General features: G+C 40.5%; 1 protein-coding gene across 10 annotated transcripts in view; it reads right to left on the bottom strand.

Moving 5' to 3' along the window:
- The window catches only part of cacna1g (calcium channel, voltage-dependent, T type, alpha 1G subunit), a 413,040-nt gene that overhangs the window by 153,977 nt on the left and 235,809 nt on the right, over positions 1 to 23,254 (bottom strand). For all 10 annotated transcript variants that reach the window (XM_047377396.1, XM_047377397.1, XM_047377395.1 and 7 more), the window contains exons 7-10: positions 21,957 to 22,251; positions 21,653 to 21,745; positions 17,644 to 18,535; positions 16,853 to 17,241 (exon numbers count right to left, since the gene is read on the bottom strand). In XM_047377396.1, coding sequence (XP_047233352.1) covers positions 16,853 to 17,241; positions 17,644 to 18,535; positions 21,653 to 21,745; positions 21,957 to 22,251 — 1,669 coding nt within the window. The remainder of the gene's footprint in view (positions 1 to 16,852; positions 17,242 to 17,643; positions 18,536 to 21,652; positions 21,746 to 21,956; positions 22,252 to 23,254) is intronic.

Raw genomic sequence — 23,254 nt, 5'->3', positions numbered from 1 at the left:
TCTGGACAGCAGTCAGGTCGGCAGTCTTACCCATGATTGGGGTTTTGAGTGATGAACCAGGCTGGAAGTTTTAAAGGCCTCAGGAATCTTTTGCAGGTGTTTAGAGTTAACTCGTTGATTCAGATGATTAGGTTCATAGCTCGTTTAGAGACCCTTTTAATGATATGCTAATTTTGTGAGATAGGAATTTTGGGTTTTCATGAGCTGTATGCCAAAATCATCTGCATTAAGACAATAAAAGACCTGAAATATTTCAGTTAGTGTGCAATGAATCTAAAATATATGAATGTTAAATTTTCATCATTACATTATGGAAAATAATGAACTTTATCACAATATGCTAATATTTTGAGAAGGACCTGTATATTCATTCTCTGACTAAGAGCACCCAAACTCATCTCCCCCAGTGCCTTAGAGAAACTTCCTGATGTTTCCTTGCTTTAACTGCTGAATCTCCATAGATGACATGTTCTCACAAAGCCTGTCTGTCTATGTGATGCCATATCAGAGCAGCCCAGGATAGCTATTTCTTCTACAGTTTTGGAACAAAATGTTGTTGTTCACCTGGAAAGGTAGATACAGGCAGATACAGGACCTGCCTGAGTAACAATGACTATGTTTTGGTGTTTGATGCTATAGAAATGTGGTGAACACACTCAAGAGAGAGTACAGAAAGAGACAAAACTAGAAGTAGAGACATGAGAACACAATCCGCTAAACTGAATGGTGAGAAGTGAGCAGAGACATGATATGAAAAGACTGCACTGAACTCTGCTTAAGAAGTGTAGTGTTTTTTTACAGCATACTGGATGACGTCTGTTAACAAATGGTTTATGTAACTGTAAAATATTTGTATTAATTGTAGATTATTATTATTATTAGTTTTTAGTAACTTGTTTGGTTTCTTTACACCAATAACAAGGGTGTTTCAAAAATAACGTTTTATTTTGTTTTACTTCGATTTTTGAATAAGCAAAGCCTGATGGAACATACAAATTTATTTTTATCCTTCCTTATTTGCTTCTTTATTTTGAAAAAGAATGTAGAAAAAAATATAAGGAAATTCAAAAGAATACAATAAATTTGGATAGCTTTTTTGTTTTGCTGAATTAAAATAAAACCTTATTCATTTTCTACCAAGATTACTGCTTTTTTAATTTCTTGCCTAATTTTCCAGTTTTGAAACATTTTCAACACAAGTAATTTTATTGAGACTGAATGTCATTTTCCAGACAGACCTGTTCCATTCAAACAGTTAAAAACAGATATAATGTAATACAGATGACACTCAGTCTGTTTTGGTGAGAGTTATTATGTAATGATAAATTAAGTGAAAAGTCTAATTTTAAAAATACTACTGCAAGTTTTAATAAAGATAATTTATATATAATTTGAATAAAAAAATCTGAACAAATAACAAGTACAAGAACAAATTCATCATCTGTTTATTAAACAATTTTATGTTTAATTTTGTTCCTGTTTTTAAAGGCTGATAGAGCAGTTTACTTTTGTTGTTTATAACTAACTATTTTATTGTTCCTCTGTATTGAAAAGACCCAATCAGCTAGATAAAATAGCAAAAAAAAAAAAAAAATCGTTAAATTTCTTTGTGACGCAATGTAAGAAAATAAAAGAAATGTAGAAAAGTTTAATAAAAATGTCTTTTTTTTCAATATTTATTTTCTTGTTTTTGACTTATTTATCTTACATGCCATCTGGATTGTTGTACTAAAAAATCCATGTGTAAAAGGGGAAAAAAGGTATTGAAATATTTTGCTTCTGAATGTGCTAACCTTAACCTTAAAGCCCCAATCGCACTCTTATGTACAGGGGTTGGACAATGAAACTGAAACACCTGTCATTTTAGTGTGGGAGGTTTCATGGCTAAATTGGACCAGCCTGGTAGCCAGTCTTCATTGATTGCACATTGCACCAGTAAGAGCAGAGTGTGAAGGTTCAATTAGCAGGGTAAGAGCACAGTTTTGCTCAAAATATTGAAATGCACACAACATTATGGGTGACATACCAGAGTTCAAAAGAGGACAAATTGTTGGTGCACGTCTTGCTGGCGCATCTGTGATCCAAGACAGCAAGTCTTTGTGATGTATCAAGAGCCACGGTATCCAGGGTAATGTCAGCATACCACCAAGAACGACGAACCACATCCAACACTATTAACGGTGGACGCAAGAGGAAGCTGTCTGAAAGGGATGTTCAGGTGCTAACCCAGATTGTATCCAAAAAACATAAAACCACGGCTGCCCAAATCACGGCAGAATTAAATGTGCACCTCAACTCTCCTGTTTCCACCAGAACTGTCCGTCGGGAGCTCCACAGGGTCAATATACACGGCCGGGCTGCTATAGCCAAACCTTTGGTCACTCATGCCAATGCCAAACGTCGGTTTCAATGGTGCAAGGAGCACAAATCTTGGGCTGTGGACAATGTGAAACATGTATTGTTCTCTGATGAGTCCACCTTTACTGTTTTCCCCACATCCGGGAGAGTTACGGTGTGGAGAAGACCCAAAGAAGCATACCACCCAGACTGTTGCATGCCCAGAGTGAAGCATGGTGGTGGATCAGTGATGGTTTGGGCTGCCATATCATGGCATTCCCTTGGTCCAATACTTGTGCTAGATGGGCGCGTCATTGCCAAGGACTACCGAACCATTCTTGAGGACCATGTGCATCCAATGGTTCAAACATTGTATCCTGAAGGCGGAGCACCAATACACACAGCAAGACTGGTGAAAGATTGGTTTGATGAACATGAAAGTGAAGTTGAACATCTCCCATGGCCTGCACAGTCACCAGATCTTAATATTATTGAGCCACTTTGGGGTGTTTTGGAGGAGTGGGTCAGGAAACGTTTTCCTCCACCAGTATCCTGCAAGAAGAATGGCTTAAAATCCCTCTGACCTCTGTGTAGGACTTGTATATGTCATTCCCAACACGAATTGACGCTGTATTGGCCGCAAAAGGAGGCCCTACACCATACTAATAAATTATTGTGGTCTAAAACCAGGTGTTTCAGTTTCATTGTCCAACCCCTGTATATGCGTTTTGTTTCAGTGTACTAGGGAGAAATGATGCCATAGGAAAACAACACTCAGGCACAGCATTTATACACATTTGACACTGTGAACAGTCATGGATTTTGTGGACATGTAGGAAAATTCTATCACAAGAGCAAAGAGCAACAAATGCATTACTGCTACAGATCAAAACAAATGCAACTCAAATATTGCAGCAATGGCCCAGTGTTACATGGCCACTTAGGAAAACATAGAGAAATTCAATCAATAGGGTGAGTTGAATCCCAAATATGAAAAAATAAATAAATTAATAGGTAAATAAGATGGTAGCATAATGTTAAAAGCCAAACACCTATTCCTGATGCAGCTGAACATTTTAATAACCAACCACACCTTTGATTACCATACACATGCACTATTCAGAATGGGAGCAAATCTATAGCAAAGTACCTACTTCTAAGTGTGGCAAAGCTTCATATTTATATTATCCCCCTCATTTGGTCAAATGTAGGTGAATTTAAATCGCTTTACAATTTGCCAGCTCTGATGACTAGATGGGAAACAGTTCATGTTAAGGGGGCTATTACTTTTTCACATAATGTCAAGTTGCTGTTGAAAGCTTTTTTCTCCTAATAAATTAAATAATCTTTCAAAACTGCCTTTAGTCTTTTCTCAGATTATCTTTGCGTGACATTAACATTTGTCTGATGGACCGAGACAACACACAACATACAGTAAGTGTAACAAAAACCCAAAAAAATCTGTAAGGGGGGAAATGACACTGTAGTTCCACCCCCAGTCAGGTTAGTGACCATAGAATGGTGCTGTAATGAAATACGGTTGGACAGATTTTAATACTAAATATATTTCCAACCGGGACCTCTGAAACAATCCCATCATTCTCCATGACTGTCAAGAATGATCGCAAAGCAGACAGTATGATGACAGGTCCACTCAAATTAGTTATCACCAACATGACTGCAGAGGAAACATCATCAAATATACTTTATTAGATACGGCATGAAGAGTAAGGTGCATAATAGCAAAAGAAGAGCCAGATCCAGTTAAGTCCTCTGCTCTGTTTAAGCACTTCATAGCATGTTTAATGTATATAACAGTAAATTTATATGGCAGATGTACAGGTCCTTCTCAAAAAACTAGCATATTGTGATAAAGTTCATTATTTTCCATAATGTAATGATGAAAATTTAACATTCATATATTTTAGATTAATTGCACACTAACTGAAATATTTCAGGTCTTTTATTGTCTTAATACGGATGATTTTGGCATACAGCTCATGAAAACCCAAAATTCCTATCTCACAAAATTAGCATATCATTAAAAGGGTCTCTAAATGAGCTATGAACCTAATCATCTGAATCAACGAGTTAACTCTAAACACCTGCAAAAGATTCCTGAGGCCTTTAAAACTCCTAGCCTGGTTCATCACTCAAAACCCCAATCATGGGTAAGACTGCCGACCTGACTGCTGTCCAGAAGGCCACTATTGACACCCTCAAGCAAGAGGGTAAGACACAGAAAGAAATTTCTGAACGAATAGGCTGTTCCCAGAGTGCTGTATCAAGGCACTTCAGTGGGAAGTCTGTGGGAAGGAAAAAGTGTGGCAGAAAACGCTGCACAATGAGAAGAGGTGACCGGACCCTGAGGAAGATTGTGGAGAAGGGCCGATTCCAGACCTTGGGGGACCTGCGGAAGCAGTGGACTGAGTCTGGAGTAGAAACATCCAGAGCCACCGTGCACAGGCGTGTGCAGGAAATGGGCTACAGGTGCCGCATTCCCCAGACCTGGGCTACAGAGAAGCAGCACTGGACTGTTGCTCAGTGGTCCAAAGTACTTTTTTCGGATGAAAGCAAATTCTGCATGTCATTCGGAAATCAAGGTGCCAGAGTCTGGAGGAAGACTGGGGAGAAGGAAATGCCAAAATGCCAGAAGTCCAGTGTCAAGTACCCACAGTCAGTGATGGTCTGGGGTGCCGTGTCAGCTGCTGGTGTTGGTCCACTGTGTTTTATCAAGGGCAGGGTCAATGCAGCTAGCTATCAGGAGATTTTGGAGCACTTCATGCTTCCATCTGCTGAAAAGCTTTATGGAGATGAAGATTTCGTTTTTCAGCACGACCTGGCACCTGCTCACAGTGCCAAAACCACTGGTAAATGGTTTACTGACCATGGTATCACTGTGCTCAATTGGCCTGCCAACTCTACTGACCTGAACCCCATAGAGAATCTGTGGGATATTGTGAAGAGAACGTTGAGAGATTCAAGACCCAACACTCTGGATGAGCTAAAGGCCGCTATCAAAGCATCCTGGGCCTCCACAAGACCTCAGCAGTGCCACAGGCTGATTGCCTCCATGCCACGCCGCATTGAAGCAGTCATTTCTGCAAAAGGTTTCCCGACCAAGGATTGAGTGCATAACTGTACATGATTATTTGAAGGTTGACGTTTTTTGTATTAAAAACACTTTTCTTTTATTGGTCGGATGAAATATGCTAATTTTTGAGATAGGAATTTTGGGTTTTCATGAGCTGTATGCCAAAATCATCCGTATTAAGACAATAAAGGACCTGAAATATTTCAGTTAGTGTGCAATGAATCTAAAATATATGAATATTAAATTTTCATCATTACATTATAGAAAATAATTAACTTTATCCCAATATGCTAATTTTTTGAGAAGGACCTGTATATCTGCTCTTCTGGCATGTCACATACTTGAGGTGAAAACAGCAGAATATAATGTTTATGAATGGCAAACATGCACATAAATAAATGAAGTGAAAATATCAAAGTGGAATTTAAATATGTTTGAATTCTGAAGATTATTATCCTCACCATCACTTGTTGATCATCTGAGTCACAATCTAGCTCACATGGCTGAACTGCTTTCAGTAGGAACATTTGTCGTGATCTCGAGGTGTTATGTTATCGTTTTCATTTGTGTTCATGTTTTCCATGATTTTCCTTGTTGTTTATTATGTTCTAAAGGTCTTGCCACATTTTGCTGTCCATTTTGGTTTCTGCCATTTCCCTTTGTCCATTATTGTTAAGTGTTTCTCTCAGATTATTATTTTGTTTTACCCCCTTGGTTTACTTTAGTATTTATGTAAATTTTTGTATTATTCTGCTTGATTTTGTCCTTGTGTTTTTCTTTGTCAGCCCCTGCTCATTTACTCTTCTCCCTCAGCTCGCTCTCCCTTCCTTAGTCTTAGCTGTTCCTCATCTCCTCCTGATTACACTTACCTGTTTATCATGCCTTCTCTCCCCTCTTCCCTTTGTATATATTTCTCTGGTTGCCTGTCTCTTTGTTGGTTTCTCCCGTTGCCATGCTGGCCCTCCTCTGTTTGACTTTCGTGTTCCATTGTTCCATCTCTGCTTGTGCTCCATGTCCCATGAGATGTTGTAAGTGTGCCATTTTTAGTGATGGGACTTATGGCTCTTTGAAGGGAACAAATCCTGAAGATTTGGTTCCCTTCAAAGAGCCATTGAAAAGAGTCGTTAAAATGATAAAGTTTTGTAAATTTACATATTTTTCAAAGAACAACCTATTTCATCCTTAAAATAGTGTTAAATATATTAATTTTGGAAAACCTGGCACGTGTGGGTAAAATTCACAAAAAAGTTGAATCATCTGTATAAAGTAAGATTAATATTGTTATTTAAAAGGTTAAAAATAAAACCAAGGTATGTTCATGCAAAATAAAAATCTTTAGTTATGTATATATTTTCAAAAATTAGTATAAAATATCATGTAGTTTTTAAATGTAGTTTTTTACTACAACTGTTGCATACAGTAATAGCATTTTAGTGCTGTTTGTAATATAGAGACAAAATAAAAAAGTAACAAAACAGAACAGAAAAAAGTGCATTTGGGTTGCTTTGGCAGAATTCAAAATCACGACTGCACCATCACATATATACGCTAATGGTAAACAACACTTAACTGTAAACATAAACCAAACAAAGTGTGCAAACATCCAAATAAAAATAAAATAGTCCTTACAAGAGCCTAGGCAATAGGTGTTCCTGATGTTCACAATGCAGACAATAGGAATTTAGAGGTAATTTAACAACTGTTTAAAAACAGTTTTTTGTTAAAACCCTCAATGGAAATTTATCATTTTTTTATTCAGTTTTTTTTAGTAACTGTATAGTTCCTGAAAAGAAAATGTGCCTCTGACCATTGACCTTAAACTACTCATTTGAAACTTTAAAACTTTCCTTGTTACAAAGCATCGTCTTGCCTTTCACAGTTCAACTATTTATCCTTAAGGTGGATGTATGGCTACCCTTGTCCTTGTGAAAGTGAACCTGCAAGATCAAACACACACATTTAGTGTTCAAATGCCATCACGCTTCAGCATTTCTTCACACTTAGACATTTAAAGACAAACTCTTATGCTGTGTCTTCTAAGGGATTTGCTTTCAATGTTAATACAGATAAAAAAGTTGCCATGTGGGAAATGTAAACCAAGTGACCCGAAGTGCCTTTGGATCATTTTTGCTCATGTAATAGAACCATGTTTGATCAATATTGATGTCAGTGCTAAAAGGCTTTCATTATAACACCAGCACTGATTGTCAAAACAGGAACGATGCATTTTAGTGAAGTCTATCCCTTGACATCTCCGCCATCACTATGCTACAGCTTTTCTCCTCAATCTGTTTAAGCCTCAGCACTACTTCTCAAGGGTGTGGAGAGACAGACAGGAGGGCCAAAGTGGCTGTAAAGACTGGGGGAAGTCGCATATGTGAAGTAAGAGAAAGAGGTTGGCCGTTCTAAATAAATAGACTACGTTGTGTCACATATTTGGCACATGCAAACCTTCCATCAGCTCCACCATAAATGGTAATGCTCCTAAACTGCTGTGAGAGATCAAAACAGACTCCCTCTCCTTACCAGAGCAACCCATCCTTACAGAGAACAATGTGAGCACCACCTTGTTTGTATGTGTACAATTTAAAAATTGATAGCACTAGTAAGAGAAGACGGTGACTGTCTGGTCCATGTCATTGGAGTTGGAGGTTGGAGCCCTGCAGATCTACATATCCAACACAGTGAAATTGCTGTCCTGTAGGACACATGTGCTGTATCTGTAGTCTACCAACTCAAGAGACCAGACTTCAATCTGCTGTTTGTGATGCATGCATGTCCCTCTTTGGTTCCTTCACAGACTAGTTCAGCTTGCCAAGCCCAGTTAGCTCTCACAACAATCATTAATCCGGGAGAGCCTTTCGAGCTCACAGGTTACAGCCTCAAGTGTTGTATGTTCTTCAGTCCAAACCGATGAGGGACATTTTCAGTTGAGATACAAAACAATTAAGAAGGATTTGTAGCAAAAAAAAAGTCAGGTTGAGACTGAAGACAAAAATGCAGGATCCTGTTGATTAGATAATAATATGAGTTAGATTTACTTCGATGTCATTTTAATTAAAAGTAGATAAAAGAAGAATTCAGAAAATATATATTTTTTGTTTTTATGGATGAAACTCAATGCACTTACATTAGTATCATAAAACATCAAATATTCCTTCAAAATAAATAAACTGATTTAAAATAAGGCAGAATAGGTGAAGATGAGTAACTCAGTGAAAACTACTTGATCTCTTGGACAAAAAGCTATTTATTTCTTGTATGAAACCCAATTAATTTCTTAGATCAGAACCAATTTTTAAAAATCTATAAAAAAAATCTATAAAACTACTGATTATATGGATTAAATATTTCTTTGGTAAACACATTTTCATTTATTATTACTAAGTGGTGAAACAGTCATTGACATTGCAGCAGCTCAATGTGTTTAGGAATCTAGATGTGGTAAAAACGACTTGCTGAAGTTCAAGTTGAGCATCAGATTGAGAATGTGACATGGCTGTTGGCTGGAGGAACATGTCTTGTTGTTGGAGGTCCGACTGGTTAAAGATGACTGAAGAAGCAATGGTAGTTTAAATGACTACTTGTTACAGCCAAGGCATGTGAAATAACATCTCAGCAGGTGGCTAGCAGCAGGTACTGTAATGGAGTGGGGTACAGTTTCTTGATACACTTTGGGTCCCTTAGTACCAAATGAGCATTGTTTAAACACCACAACCTACCTGAGCATTGCTGCTGACCATGTTTATTGGCATCATGGGTGGGCCGCCAACAAATTTCCATCAACTCTATGGTGTTGGTGTGTCAACAGAAAAAACATTCTGTGGTAGGTTTCCGACAACTTGTCGAAGATATTCCACAACGTATTAAGGCAGTTCTGAGGGCAAACCCAGTACTATCAAGGTATACCTTATAAAGTAGCCGGTAAGCCTATTCGAAATGAGACAAAAACCTTTTAGACTCAACTATTAGTCCGCCATCATTGTAGGGGTGCATTCTTTTATTCAATAGACAAAACTTTAGTGAATAGGTCTACCTGATTGTCCTCTTTTAACTCGGCGTCCCTAAAAACAAAAAAGTTATACCAAAACTTCCTCAGGCAACTAGGCAGTGGACGTCTGGGCCTTACTAGCAGCTCTGCCCCAGAACAAATTCACAGTGCTTCTGAGACCGGGCTTTCAGGATATTCACTATTCATGTTTGAACAACTATTCAGAATTTTAAGAATGAAATAATTGCATTAGGTTCTTTGTGAAAAAATTACCCATTGTTTCATGCGTTTTTGAAATTAGTGCACTATTGCCACCTGGACTGGAGTGTAAAATTGTAGGTGGATGAAATCTACCATGGGGGTGTGGATCCCAATGGTTTTTCAAAATAGGACACAGATACAATTCAGAAGCTTTCATATGAACACAGACAGCTGTGTATCAATGTGTCCTTTGGCTGCCATAATTTGTAATTTAGAACCCCATTAAGCAGCATATAATTACTCTGAGCTGAGTCATTTATTGTCCTTATCAAATAAATAATAATAATAAATTCAAGTTTGATTCACTTTTCATGTGTACCACAGTCATATCCTGCACACTTTATCTCCACATAAATTATTCATCAGTGGGGTTGTTGTGTCCTCATAAATTCTTCTTAAGACAGCCAAATCTCCACAAACTCATTTTCTGCTGAATGACAAACAATTGCGTACATCATGTGAGAGTCTCTGTGTGTGAGTGTCATCCATTAAAAGAACAACGAGGGGGGGAGTCCTGGAAGACAGGTCAACATGATCAATAAGAAGTCATACTCAACTTAGCTGGAGAGGTGTTCCTTAGAGCCACAGTGTCCCTGTGTTGTAAACTTTGACTTACACTCAGCACATGATAAATGGAAGGTTTTCTCTCTGGCAAAGAGGTTGCGGCAAAGACGATAGCTATAATCAATCAGCTTTGCATAAACGAACAAATGAGATGATTGCTCGTATTTGACAAACTCTCCATTATAGTCTACTCGGTTATAGATTAGCTGTTGTACCTTTAATCAGGAACCTACAGGAAAGACACTAAAAAAGTCTCTGAACATTCCCATTATGTTTTACATCACGTTAGCTCCATTCAGTTACTTTTAGGCAGTTTTTTCCAAGGTTTTCATGGTGGTTTCATGAATATACAGAAACTCTAAGCATGGTGAATAAAAATTCAACCCTTGAAAACTTGGCAGCAGGAATAGCTAAAGTGAACCCTAACCTTCCTCCACAAGGAAAGAGTTCCAGACACCGTTTAAGCTCTTTGATCTCTGTGTCTATTGGAAGTCGATCAGACTGCAATCAGTGAAGCTTCTCTTTAAATATTTTAGCAACCTGTCTGGAACTGGATGGATCAGTGTCAGCCACACAAAGTATTGAAGAGGGACCCAAATAAGTTCAAGGGTAAGTTTATAGTAAATGCCCAGAGGTTCATTTCCTTTTCAACAACTGTACAATCAGTAGGATACAAAGATTGTGGAAGTGTGCTAAAAACAGCATTTTGGGATCATAGGGATGGCAAGAAACAATTCTAAACAGCACGAGCAGATACGAATGCTCTTTTAGGTAACAGGATAGAAAAAAAAAAAACATTTGGGAATCTTTTCTCCATACTCAAAAATAACAAAGGCCCATTCCATGCTTTTCCAGACTGTTATGCAGTCTACAGAATAGATTGTTCCTGGTGGAAAACAAATTAAGAGTCTCACCTCCAAGGTTATCACCTGTGATGTGATGTTTCAATGACAAATATATCATCAGAAAGGGTTTATTGGTTTCTCTCATCCTTTACTGTGGCGTATTTTCAATCAATCTCCAAAAATGCAATTAGCAAGTGTATGAAAAATGTTAAGAGGTGGAGGAGGAAAAAAAGGGAATAGTTAAGTAGAACTGGCGCAAGAAAGGAAGCGGCACAGGAATAAAAAAGAAAAGCAGAAACAGAAGAGAAAAAAAAACCTAGAGCTAGAGCTCGAGTTTAAAAAAAGTCTAGGAAAAAAGAATGTTGGAAGAAGGCTGATGACTAAAAAGCTATAAAACCTGCTCTCTCTGAGTGTGCTTTCCATCTGGATGTGTTTATAGACACTGGGTCAAGGACCGAAAGTAACCCCATAAAACCTGGCCCATCCCCAGAATCCTGCTACTTACCAAGACATGCAAACAATACAACAAATACTTGTGTCACTTGTTTATTCTTCTTATGTAACTTTACTCCAGATCACACAGGCCAAAAGCATAACCCAACACAATGTTTTCCCTCTCACTGAAACCTGCTGCATGTTCTTTATAAAGAAAAATAATGAAGAGATTGTAGAGTCCAATGAGAAAAACAACTTATTTAAAAGTGCAAGTAAAGTTCTGTGTTAGTGGAGAAAGACCATAGATCCAATTTGAGTTTTTCATAGAAAATAATGGCAGAGAGGCACTGGAAGAAAAACTGGCCTGGCTATAGCGGTCTGGAACTGATCAGCTAAACAATTTAAGACATACCAATGTTCTTGCACAGTGGATAATTGCTTTTTGGTGGAACAACTGAGAGGAACCTTCTCAAAACTATTTCATAGGCTTCACTTTTATTTCAGAATATGAAATAATCTTGGAAAAACTCTTGGATTATTGATAGGTTTGCTAAGTATCGAAAAAGCAACATTTTATCATTACAACATGGATATGTCTAAATAACCATTTTTTTGATAATGTGTTTTAAAAAAGTAGAAATGGTCCATAAATATCTAGGCTAAAATTTGTACAAATCTGGTCCAAAAGTGTTAGAGTTTGATATATTTTAGACATTTATTAGAAGCCTAAATGTATACATTTCAGGAGGGATTGAAACACATAACCTCTCATTTACTAACTCAGCACTGTACCAGATGAACTAAACAGGAGTGCATAAATTACTTTTTAAAATTTTCAGAACCCTTGGTGATATTCTACCAGCACAGCATCATCTCCGTGTGACAAGCAGTGCAGAAGTTCGGCTGCTGTATTTGAGTGTAGTTTTGGCTGGAAATTACCATTATTGGTGAACAACTGACAATTTTAATTTTGGTGAAATAACCAAAATTTCCAGAGCACAGCCTGTATAGTATGAATGGTTAATGGTGTTAGATTAAAATGTATTTTGGTTTGATACACCAGTACAGCAGAAATGTGCAAAATACTGTCATATCCTGCAATTCTCTCGGTGTTTAGTTAACTAAGCTAAAATACAAATTCTTTTTCCAGATACTGACATAATTAATACAATATCTCAATTGGAAAAACCCTAAACGAAGCACAAAGGTCTAAATTTGAGCTACCAAGAAAATTAGGTCTAGTCTCAATGTTGAAAGGTCAATTTCTCACTGTGTGATTGTTATATTTATGGTTTGCATATGGAAAACAAAGTGCAGAATTGTGAAGGTGGAACAAATTCTTAAATTATTTTTACAAATATTTTGTAAGTCTTGCTATAGGTTCTGAATTAGATTTAAGTCTGGACCTTAATTTAAACGTTTTAACACATCAATACGCGTTGATCTAAACCACAGGTGTCAAACTCCAGTCCTTGAAGGCCGGTGTCTTGCAACTTTTAGATGTGTCACTCCTACAATGCACCTGAATCTAGTAGTTAGGTCATTAGCAGGACTCTAGATCCTGGCTGCATGCTGAGGACACAATTTAACCATTGAATTAAGCTATGTTAGATAAGGACACATCTAAAAGTTGCAGGTTACTAACTCTTGAGGACTGGATTTTGACAGTCCTGATCCAAACCATTACATTGTAGCTCTGGCTGTATGTTTAGGTTTTTTGCAGTATGCAGTATTCGTTCCAGGAGTGTCCTTGAATTAAACTCACCCCATGTTCCAATCAAGCATCTGTTTCTTCTTTCGCCTAATTACCTGGTCTTGTTTTTCATTGGTTCTCCATGCATTTCCTGTTTGTATTTGGGTTCCTTAGTTGCTTTTGTTTCCTGCTGTGTCCTGCGTTATATTTATCTTTGTTCCTGGTCATACTTAACTTTTTTCCTGGTTGTACCTGGTGGTGCATCCTATGTCCTGGCCTGGTACTGGTTTTCTTGCCTGGTCTGTGAGTGAGAACAATAAATCTCGGACTTACCTTCAATCCGCTGGCTCCTAGATCCTTCTCTGCACTTTGGTCCTACCACAAACCGCACTTCATGACAGCAGGACACAGCCAAATGGACCAAGCAGAAGGAGAAGAGTTGATCACTCTGTGGGAATATCTCCAGCATGCAGCGGAGAGCTGCGCACATAATGATTCTGGCCCGTCTGCCTGTCTCCCCCTCTGCTCTCCCTGTCTGCAATCAGTCTCATCTGCTCCACCTGTTTCCCCTGCACTGCTGCACAATCAACGGCATGCCACTCACCTGTCCTCCAGCAGTTATATTCAGCCCGCTGACAGTCAGACAGTGCCAGATGTTTAAAACCTTCCAGCGAGTAGATATCCAGCATTTATTCCTGCCTGACCAAGACGTCTGACCACGTTTTTGCTCCCCTGATTACCCCTTTTGCCTGGCCCTCTTGGGATGACTGTCATTCTGGTTAACAACCCTGGTTCTGTCTCTTGACTTCTGCGGCTGCCTCGCTGCTGGATCTGTCAGCCTAAGCCAGTCCTTACCTCCTCCTGCCTGGACTCCCTGTGTTCACTTGGTCCTCTGACAAATAGTCTGTTTCGGACTTCCTGGTTCTCACCCAGCTTCTGCTCTGACCATTACCCTGCTGTGGAGCCGTTCCCTGGTCCCCACCCCTCTTGGACCCTGAGAAGGTTAGTCGCTTTGGATTCACGTTTTAGTCAGAACCTTTTTCAAGCCACTAACCTGCTTCTCTGCCCTCAGTGGTTCTGGGTTTCTGACTGGCTGGTTCCGGCGTTGCTGTTTCCCAGACCCAGAATGGCTGAAATTTTGGATCCTGACTCCTTTGCGTGATAATTCTGGGGATCTAGGCTAGCGATTACCCTTACAGGAGGCGGTCTGCTGCACTACGTCTCTCCCTCAGCCTCTTCCCCATGGTGCAGACGGTGTCGCAGGTGCGACGCTTCAGCTCCTGGTTCTGCAGTGGATCGGTGCAATGCTTCTGCTCTGGGATTCCCTGAAGGTCGAAGCAATGCCACAGCTCCAGTCCTTGGGAGTCGAGTTCCTGAGCAGTTCGAGGACAAGCTGCTGCCTGATTCTGTTCCTGAGTGGTTCGTGGACGAGCCGCTACCTGATCCTGTTCCTGTCCTGGAGGAGTTTGAGGACAAGCTGCCTTCACTTTCTGTTCCTGTCCTGGAGGAGCTTGAGGTCAAGCTTCCTCCACATCCTGTTCTTGTCTCGGAGGGGCTGCCTTCACTGCCTGATTCTGTTTCTGTTTCTGTTCCTGTTCCGGAGGAGCTCGGTGATGAGCTGCCTCCACTCCTCCTCACAGTTCCAGAGGGGTTTGAGGACAAGCCACCTCTTCTGCCTGTTCCAGAGGGGTTTGAGGATGAATTGCCTCTCCTTCCAGTCCCGGAGGTACCTCTCTGTGAAGGGTGCGAGGACGCACTTCCTCAATCTGCTGTGCCCCAGCGGATCCGCCGTAGATCTACAGGGCACAGCTCGCCAGGGTCCCAGCGGTTTCTCCAATGCTCACAAGGGATCCACCGTGGTTCCGGGTCTCCAGAGCTCCACTGCCTCGTGGCTGTCCTCCTGATCGGCTGCTCCTATGGTCCTCTACATGCCGACGATGTTCTCCTGTCAGGCGTGGTCTGGGCTGCTTCTAGTCCCGCCGTTGTCGTTCTGGACTCTGTGTCTGCTCGGGACAACCTCCCGGCCGCCCGCCTGAACTCTGTCTCTGCTTGGGATGACCTCCGGGCCGCCTGCCTGAACTCTGGGTTTCGCACGGGTTGCTCGCCTGAACTTTGTTTTGTTTCTGGTCCTGTTTTTTCGTACTTTTTTGTTTGCCTGTCTAGACCCCTGTCCATGTCGTTTTCTTCCACCACCTACTTAAGTGAGTTTTATTTATTAAATCGGTTTACTCACCACCGATGCTTGCTGTCATTTGCATTCTGGGGTCCACCGCCACACCAACTTGACACATCATGACACTTCTTCCATATGTTTGCTATGTGAATTACATTGCCTTAGGCAAATTTTAAATTTGACTTCTTATGGCTTTTTCTCAACAGTGTATAGTCTTTGACCCTTTTTTCATAAAGGCTAGATTTGTGGACTGCAAAGATAATACTTTATAATACAACAGACTGTGGATATTTTTAAGGAATTTGGTTGCACTGGACTTTATTTTGGGGCATTAAATTAAAAGGGGCTGAATGTGAATTCCAACCCACCAAACATTTCAGATTTTCATTTCTAAAAAAATGAAAACCTTCGACTTTACTGTTATACACTACTTTGTGTGGGTCTATCACATCTAATCCCAATAAAGCATATTGAAGTTTGTGGTTGTAATGTGACAAAATTGGTGAAAGGCACTACAGTCTAAACACTACAAGAACAATGTTGAGACAACAGATTGGTATTGAGGATTTATTATTCGGTAATTAAAACACGCACTAATACCACCCATCATCTATGACTGATTTATATCAAACCTACGTTTTCAACAGAAGCAATTCAATCATTCTGACACAACTGAAGGCAACATCGGTTCTTTTTTCACACTGAAGTCTAATCTGTTTTGTTATGACCTAAAACAACTCCCAGGAATTCCATTTGTAGGAGTTTACCGAATGAACAATCAGGGAAGAAGGAACATCAATATCCAATCTGTGTTGTGTGTTGGCAGGTGCACTTTGTTCATGTCCTAAATTTAGCTTGTAACTGTGTTCACCTACAGACATTGTTGTAAAAGTTCAGCCACTACACATTCTACTTATAAGCATCTCAGAGATTAACTGAGATGCTGATCATAATTGTGAGATTTATAGCCTGATAGACCTTAGACCGTGACCAGACTCTTTTCTCACGTAAATGAGTGCATTTGTGCTCATCTCAAACATCTGTTTAGAATTTCAGCCCATCTTGTCATGCTGGGCAGATGTACACATCATATTAGCATGGGTCTACTCTTATCCTAAATAGCCTTTCATATTACAAATTGCATCATAACTTCCGGCTATAACATGGTAAAACACCAACTACAAATTATCTTTCTTTCTACATTATATTGCTTTTCTTTTATCGGTTATAGATGGCTGTAATTAGGCTTCGGTAAACAAGCAAGACTGGAGGGAGACATAAGAAATGGGGAATTTGGAGCAATGTTGCTGGCACAAACACATAGAATGATATACCTGCTGAAACCCCAAATACCTTCCAACTGTTTTATCCCTCTACCTAATGTCAGTATTGCTATTGTATGCTTTGTACAACTATTCAAATTCCTCATAAGGCACAAAGAAAACAAATGTGCACTTACCTGCTCATGGTACTCGATCCCCATGCTCAGAGTGTTAATCAGAATGGCAATCATAATCCCCTGACCAAAGTACTTGCTATCCACAATCTTCTTGAAGGTGTCGCACACCAGCCTCCAAAAGTGGACAACCTTAGCAGCTGTCTTGCCCAACCTTCTACGTTTCTTTCTGGGCTGCCGGCTGTCTCTCCTGTCCCTGTGGTGGAAGTCCTGGCTTAACTCATAAACCCCGTCACTGTCCGAGTCACCTGGTGTCTCGTTGCCCTCAGTAAAACCCTCTGACTTATTAGTCAGTGCCTTTGCGCAATCAGGGCAGGTCTCAGGGTTCATGGTCAGGCCAGCTGTGTCCATGGTGATGAGCTCACGAGCTGACAGCTGGCAGGAGAGCTGGGCTGCAACCAAATGAGAAATCAAATAGGATCCTATTGTAGTGAATTAATTGGACTATAATTGTTTTAGATAACATTTGCTGAAATGATGCAGTAGTGTCTGAATAATGCCTCTTTTTCACACATGATGCTGTAGCTCACGGGGCTATCAGTAAATTTAATAACCATCCGTGCATCTTGAACTGAGTGTAGTAACAACACACTGTTATGCAGCTCATACTACACCACAGTGGACCGAAAAGCTGATTGCAAAGTAAAAGAAACATGGCACTTGTGTTTAATATCTTGTACACCTTCCAATTTATAAAACAAATCAAATTCTATCTACCACAGCCAACACCAGAGGTGATAAGTAATGTAGCTAATCAAAAGCTTTTCAGGTACTAGAATGCATTATGTGTTTACCTGTTGGAGTGCATGTGTCCACCAGGCTCAATGGCCGTCTCTCCAGATGCATGGGTGGGATATTGAGGTTAAAACTCAGATTTGTTAGCGTGCTGGCAGTGACACTCCCTCGCATGGACTCTGCCAGGGCTCTGGCCTGGAGAGTGGGGTAGTTCTTAGGCCCTGGAGCAGCAAATGGAACAGAGTTTCTCTTCATGACCCTGGATGTGGGAGTCGGAGCCAGGAAGGCCATTGGAAAGTTTCCCCGGTTGTTGGGAAACAAAGTGATATGAGAAGCTTCTGCTCTGAGGGCACTACAACCTGAAGATGAATCAGTTGCCCCAGAGGTGAGATTTCCCAATACTGCAAGGTTTGAGTCAGAGGATGCGGCTATCAAAGAAGATGGTGGTGCCAAGCCCAGTGATACAATGCCTGTGGTCGCTTTGGGAGGCCCTGCCTCAACATCCCGTCCTTCCAGACACCTCATGCTCCCTCCCTCCTGGATGCTGCCATTACCAAGATGGTAGTGATCATGATGGTGGTGGTGATGATGGTGCACCATTTGATGAACTGACATAGACCCCTGCCTGGAGGGTTTCCTCCTCCTCCTCTGCCTCTGGCTATGCTGTTGTTCTGAAGCTGGCGGTGAGGACGCAATGTTAAGTCCTGCACGGCGGGCCAAAAACCTGCAGACATGAGCCACTTGCTTGGCCCCCTTTCGGATGATGTGGACCAGATACTTCAGCAGCTCATCATAGCAAGAGCCTGGCTCAGACAGGGAGGCCAGAGTGCTGGCATTGGACATGAAGCGCACTCGTTGCTCCTTCATCAGCTGGCTCTCCCTCTGCTTGGTCTCTGAGAACTGAGTTGCAATAACCACCAGGCACAGATTAATCATGAAGAATGAGCCAATCTAAGGACAAAGAGAAGTAGATAACATTGTTATTCATACAATGTCTGTGGTTGTCCACCCATCAGTCCAATAATCTGTTAACTCCTATGTTAAATCATCAGCACTTACATAGAGTTATATTCATAAGCTTACATACTCTCATACCTAAAAAAATATTAATCAGAAGGCAAACACTTGTTACCTCATAATTACTTGTTGGGTGAAGCCATTTATTCTTAAACAGATTTGTTTGCTCTTTTTAAATCATATTGTGAGCAGAAGCTACCAAAGTGATCCTGATCAAAAGGTTTACATACATTGGTCTGCATTGCCGGCAGTAAGTCAGACTCATTTCTGGTGAGGGTTGGACTCCGCCAAGGTTGCCCTTTGTCACCAATTTTGTTCATAACTTTTATGGACAGAATTTCTAGGCACAGCCAAGGTGTCCAGGGGATCCCTTTTGGTGGCCTTAGGATTGCGTCTCTACTTTTTGTGGATGATGTGGTCCTATTGGCTTCATCAGCTCGTGATCAACAGCTCTCACTGGAGCAGTTCACAGCCGAGTGTGAAGTGGCCGGGATGAGAATCAGTGCCTCCAGGCCTGAGACCATGGTCTTGAGCCAGAAAAGGGTAGAGGGCCTCCTCCGGGTCGGGGGTAGGTCCCTTCTCAAGTAGAGGAGTTCAAGTATCTTGGGGTCTTATTCACAAATAAGGGAAAAATGGAGCAGGAGATCAACAGTCGAATTGGTGCTGCAGTGATGCGGGCGCTGTACCGGTCTGTCGTGGTGAAGAGAGAGCTGAGTCAGAAAGTGAAGCTCCATTTACCGGTCGATCTACGTTCCTACCGTCATCAATGGTCATGAGCTTTGGGTCAGGACCGAAAGAACGAGATCACGGATACAAGCAGCCGAAATGAGTGTCCTCCGCAGGGTGTCTGGGCTCTCCCTTAGAGATATGGTGAGAAGCTCGGTCATCCGGGAAGGAATCAGAGTAGAGCCGCTGCTTCTCCACATTGAGAGGAGCCAGTTGAGGTGGCTCTTGCATCTGGTTAGGATGCCTCCTGGACACCTCCCTGGTGAAGTGTCCAGGAGGAAGACCCAGGACACAATGGAGGGACTATGTTTCTCGGCTGGCCTGGGAACGCCTTGGGATTCCCCTGGACGAGTTGGCCCAAGTGGTTCGAGAGAGGAAAGTCTGGGTCTCTCTGCTTAGGCTGCTGCCCCCCGCAACCCGACCCCAGATATGCGGAAGACGATAAATAGATGGATATTAATCAGAAGGCAAACACTCTTTACCTCATGATTACTTGTTGGGTGAAGCCATTTATTCTTAAAACAGTTTTGTTTGCTGTTTTTAAATCATGTTGTAGGTAGAAGCTACCAAAGTGATCCTGATCAAAAAGTTTACTTAACCTAGTTCTTAGCTTGACATCTATTGTGTATTGTGGATGAAGCACTTTATTTTCTTAGATGGTAAACCCATTGTTCTTGGCAAATGCCTCCAGTTTTTATAAACTCTTGGGCTGCCTTGTATGCACTGCATGCTTGAGATCTCAGAAAGTGTTTAAATGATATTGAGGTCAGGAGGCTAGAATGGCCACACCAGAAGCTTCCCTTTCCCTGTTGTAGCAAATGACAGGTCCACTTTACTTTGTGTTTTAGATCGTTTCATGTTGGAACATCTAAGTACGTCCCATGTACAACTTCTGAGCTGATGAATGCAAATGTTCTTTCAGTAAACATGATTCATCTTGCCATCAATTTTGACCAAAGCCTCTGAGCTCCCTCTGGCTATTCCTAAATCACAAGTTAAAACACCAATATCCCACACAGTTGGACGTTTTCACAAATAAAGCAGGCAGGGCAGAATAACAGCAGATGTCATGTGGAACACAGGACAGCACTGCGCAAAAAATCTAGATCTAAAGTCACCCCATACCGTTCTTCTCCAAACATTAATGGCAGACAAAATCAGTGTATTGATCCCACTGATGGTCAAGCAAATGCTTCTGATGCAAATTATATATATGATATTCTTCCTCTTCTTGCTCGAAATGATGCTCAGTCTTGCTTATGCTTACGCTTCCTGAGACTGGCTGGTCAGACAAACTTCATCACATCACTTCCTCAACCTGCAATGTCGGCTTGCCGTTATACAAGACAGTTGAAACTTGGCTGTGACTTCCTGGCTTAGCAAGTTAGGGGTGTAACAAAGACAGACACACTTATACACCCAGCCATTGCATAGGTCCTTTTACAAAACACAATGAGAACATGAAAAGGTGTCTTAATTTTATCTTCATGTGTTTTAGACTGCAGAAAATGTTTTAATCAAACTCCTTCTAAAGGGATTCAGGTTCTCTTTTCCTTTGTAGCTGAAACTTCCCCAAAAGTTCAGTGATCCACCTCCATGTTTTAAAGGAATGGTGTACATTTCATCATAGTTTCCCCCAAAATGACTCCTCTCTAAACATAGAATTGATTGTTGTGGCCATAAAGTTCAATTGTGGTCCCATCAAGTTTTCTCTTGAGCTTGTCTCTGTGCTGTTTGGCATTTGTAAGCAGACTACTGTGTGGCAGTGGCATAGTAAAATGTTTCTTCTGTCAATTCAACAGCACCTGCTTGTTGAAGTTAACTGAGGTTTGTTTCTTTTAATTCTAAACAATTTTCCTGGCAGGTGTGCAAAGATTTTATGTCTACCTTGCCATGGCTTAGTTTCAACAGCATCTCTCACTTTCCCCTGCTGAATTGGAGTTTGAACACTGTTGATTGTACAAACTAATAAAAAGCAAACAGATCCCAGGTAAGGACCTTTACCGACTGCTTAAGCTAATGTGTATCAACTTTTAAGATTGTTATCAAAATGTCCAGGTTACATGTAATTATAATATAAACGTCCAGGTACATATAAACGTCCAGGTTACATACAATTATGATTAGGGTCATTTTGATAGTTTCTGTTGTCATGATGATTTAAAAAGATACAACACCATTGCTTGATGACAAATAAATTCAACTAACCACTACCTAGGAGTCAAAGAAAGGTTTTTATTATTTATATTCTCTGAAAAATTGGAAATTATGTAAACGTATGAGGATAGCTGTACACAGTTGTGGTTGACTAGAAGTAGAACTTACAATGATAAGTAGGATGAAGTAGATGAAGTTGTAAAAGGAGTGGGCATCCATCACAAAGTACATGATGTCCACCCAGCCCTCCAGAGTAATCACCTAAAACAGAATACAGGGAGTAAAGACAAACGATGTCAGAAAATCTCATCAAACAACTGATACCAACTTCTGAGCTCACTGGGCTTTGTATTACAGGACTGTTCATTAGCCAAACCAACTTTTGCTTCCCAATGCAGAAAATGTTATAATCAAACTCTTTCTAGAGTCCAGTTATTCATGTTTAATTCTCAGGTCTTATTAACTACCATACCTGAAAGATGGCTATCCACGCATAGCAGATGTTGTCAAAGTTGATGGCCCCCTTAAAGGGGTTGATGAGGCCAGCGGAGCAGTTGGTGTAGTACTGGTTCCAGTTGACACAGGTGGTGTTGTCTGTGCTGTTGTAGGAGTCAATATCCAGATTGCACTGCTGTCTCTCTTCATCATACAGCTTGGGAATCGAGCTGCACTCCCTCATGCCGTTGTCTCGGGGAACAGAGCAGATGAAGGGGTTCTCATCATCATTTTCTGTGTGGTAATATTTTCCAAGCTCCAAGGACAGAGGGCTTTGTGAGGAAGAAGGGAAGAAAGTGGCACAAGTTACTGTTAAGTGTGAACTGACAACAATTGTATAAAGCATTTGATTGTTCTTTATTGCCTGTCCAGTTGTTCTCTTTGCCCTGAGATGATTTGCAAACTAAAATATTATTGACTAGAATGTATTTTTCAAGGAACAAGAAGAGAAGTCAAATTCCCTTCCGTCAAAGTAATAGGATTGCCATTTCCCCTCTAACATTTCACTGAGGATCTACATTAATGTGGAAAAGTGAGAGACTGCTTGTTATACTGAAAAATTTTGATTGACATTAATTAGCACCATATAAGTTAAAGATGAAAATGCAAGAAATCATAAAAGGCAAGAAGAAGACAAAGGTTTAAAGACATTTATGAAACATTACATCTATTTGTGAAAACAAAAACAAGAATTTAATACTGTTCAATAATTGCATTAGAATAAGAGCTAGCAGCCAGTGTACTAGTAGCAAGGACAATGCTGTTAAAATATTGCTCGTTATTGTTTGGCATTACAGTCGTATGTGTCTTCGCAAAATTTAAACGGTATACACTTCCAAGCTGCAAATATCTTAAATGCATTCTTCTTTAACTAATTAGCACATCTCAAACTGCCAAGAAAAACATTAGTTTTAGATTATGTAAACTTATTGGCCCTAATACCTGCAGAGACAATTATGTCTTTTGATGGATTTGGATCCAAACACATATTTGCCTTCCATAGCACCTCTTGGTAAATATGTTGCATAGCACTGTTCCATCTGGAAGAGAGGGAATGTGTCTGGCGTTTGTGTTATATCTGGCTCATCTGTCAGCACACCTTCAGCTGGTGGCTTTTATTAATTGCAAAGCATAGTCACACTTTTCGGGCGACGAGACCAATCTGTTTTCTCTTCAGAGCCACTTCTCACTCAGTTTCTTAAAAGCTGTTTCACATGTTGAGATGATCTGCTAGAGCACTTATAGGCCTGATAAACTCAGTGAATGGACAGCATG

This window comes from Girardinichthys multiradiatus, chromosome 10 (genome assembly GCF_021462225.1).
Source record: "Girardinichthys multiradiatus isolate DD_20200921_A chromosome 10, DD_fGirMul_XY1, whole genome shotgun sequence".
NCBI classification, from domain to species: Eukaryota; Metazoa; Chordata; class Actinopteri; order Cyprinodontiformes; family Goodeidae; genus Girardinichthys; species Girardinichthys multiradiatus.
This window is presented reverse-complemented; position numbering and strand designations above follow the sequence as displayed.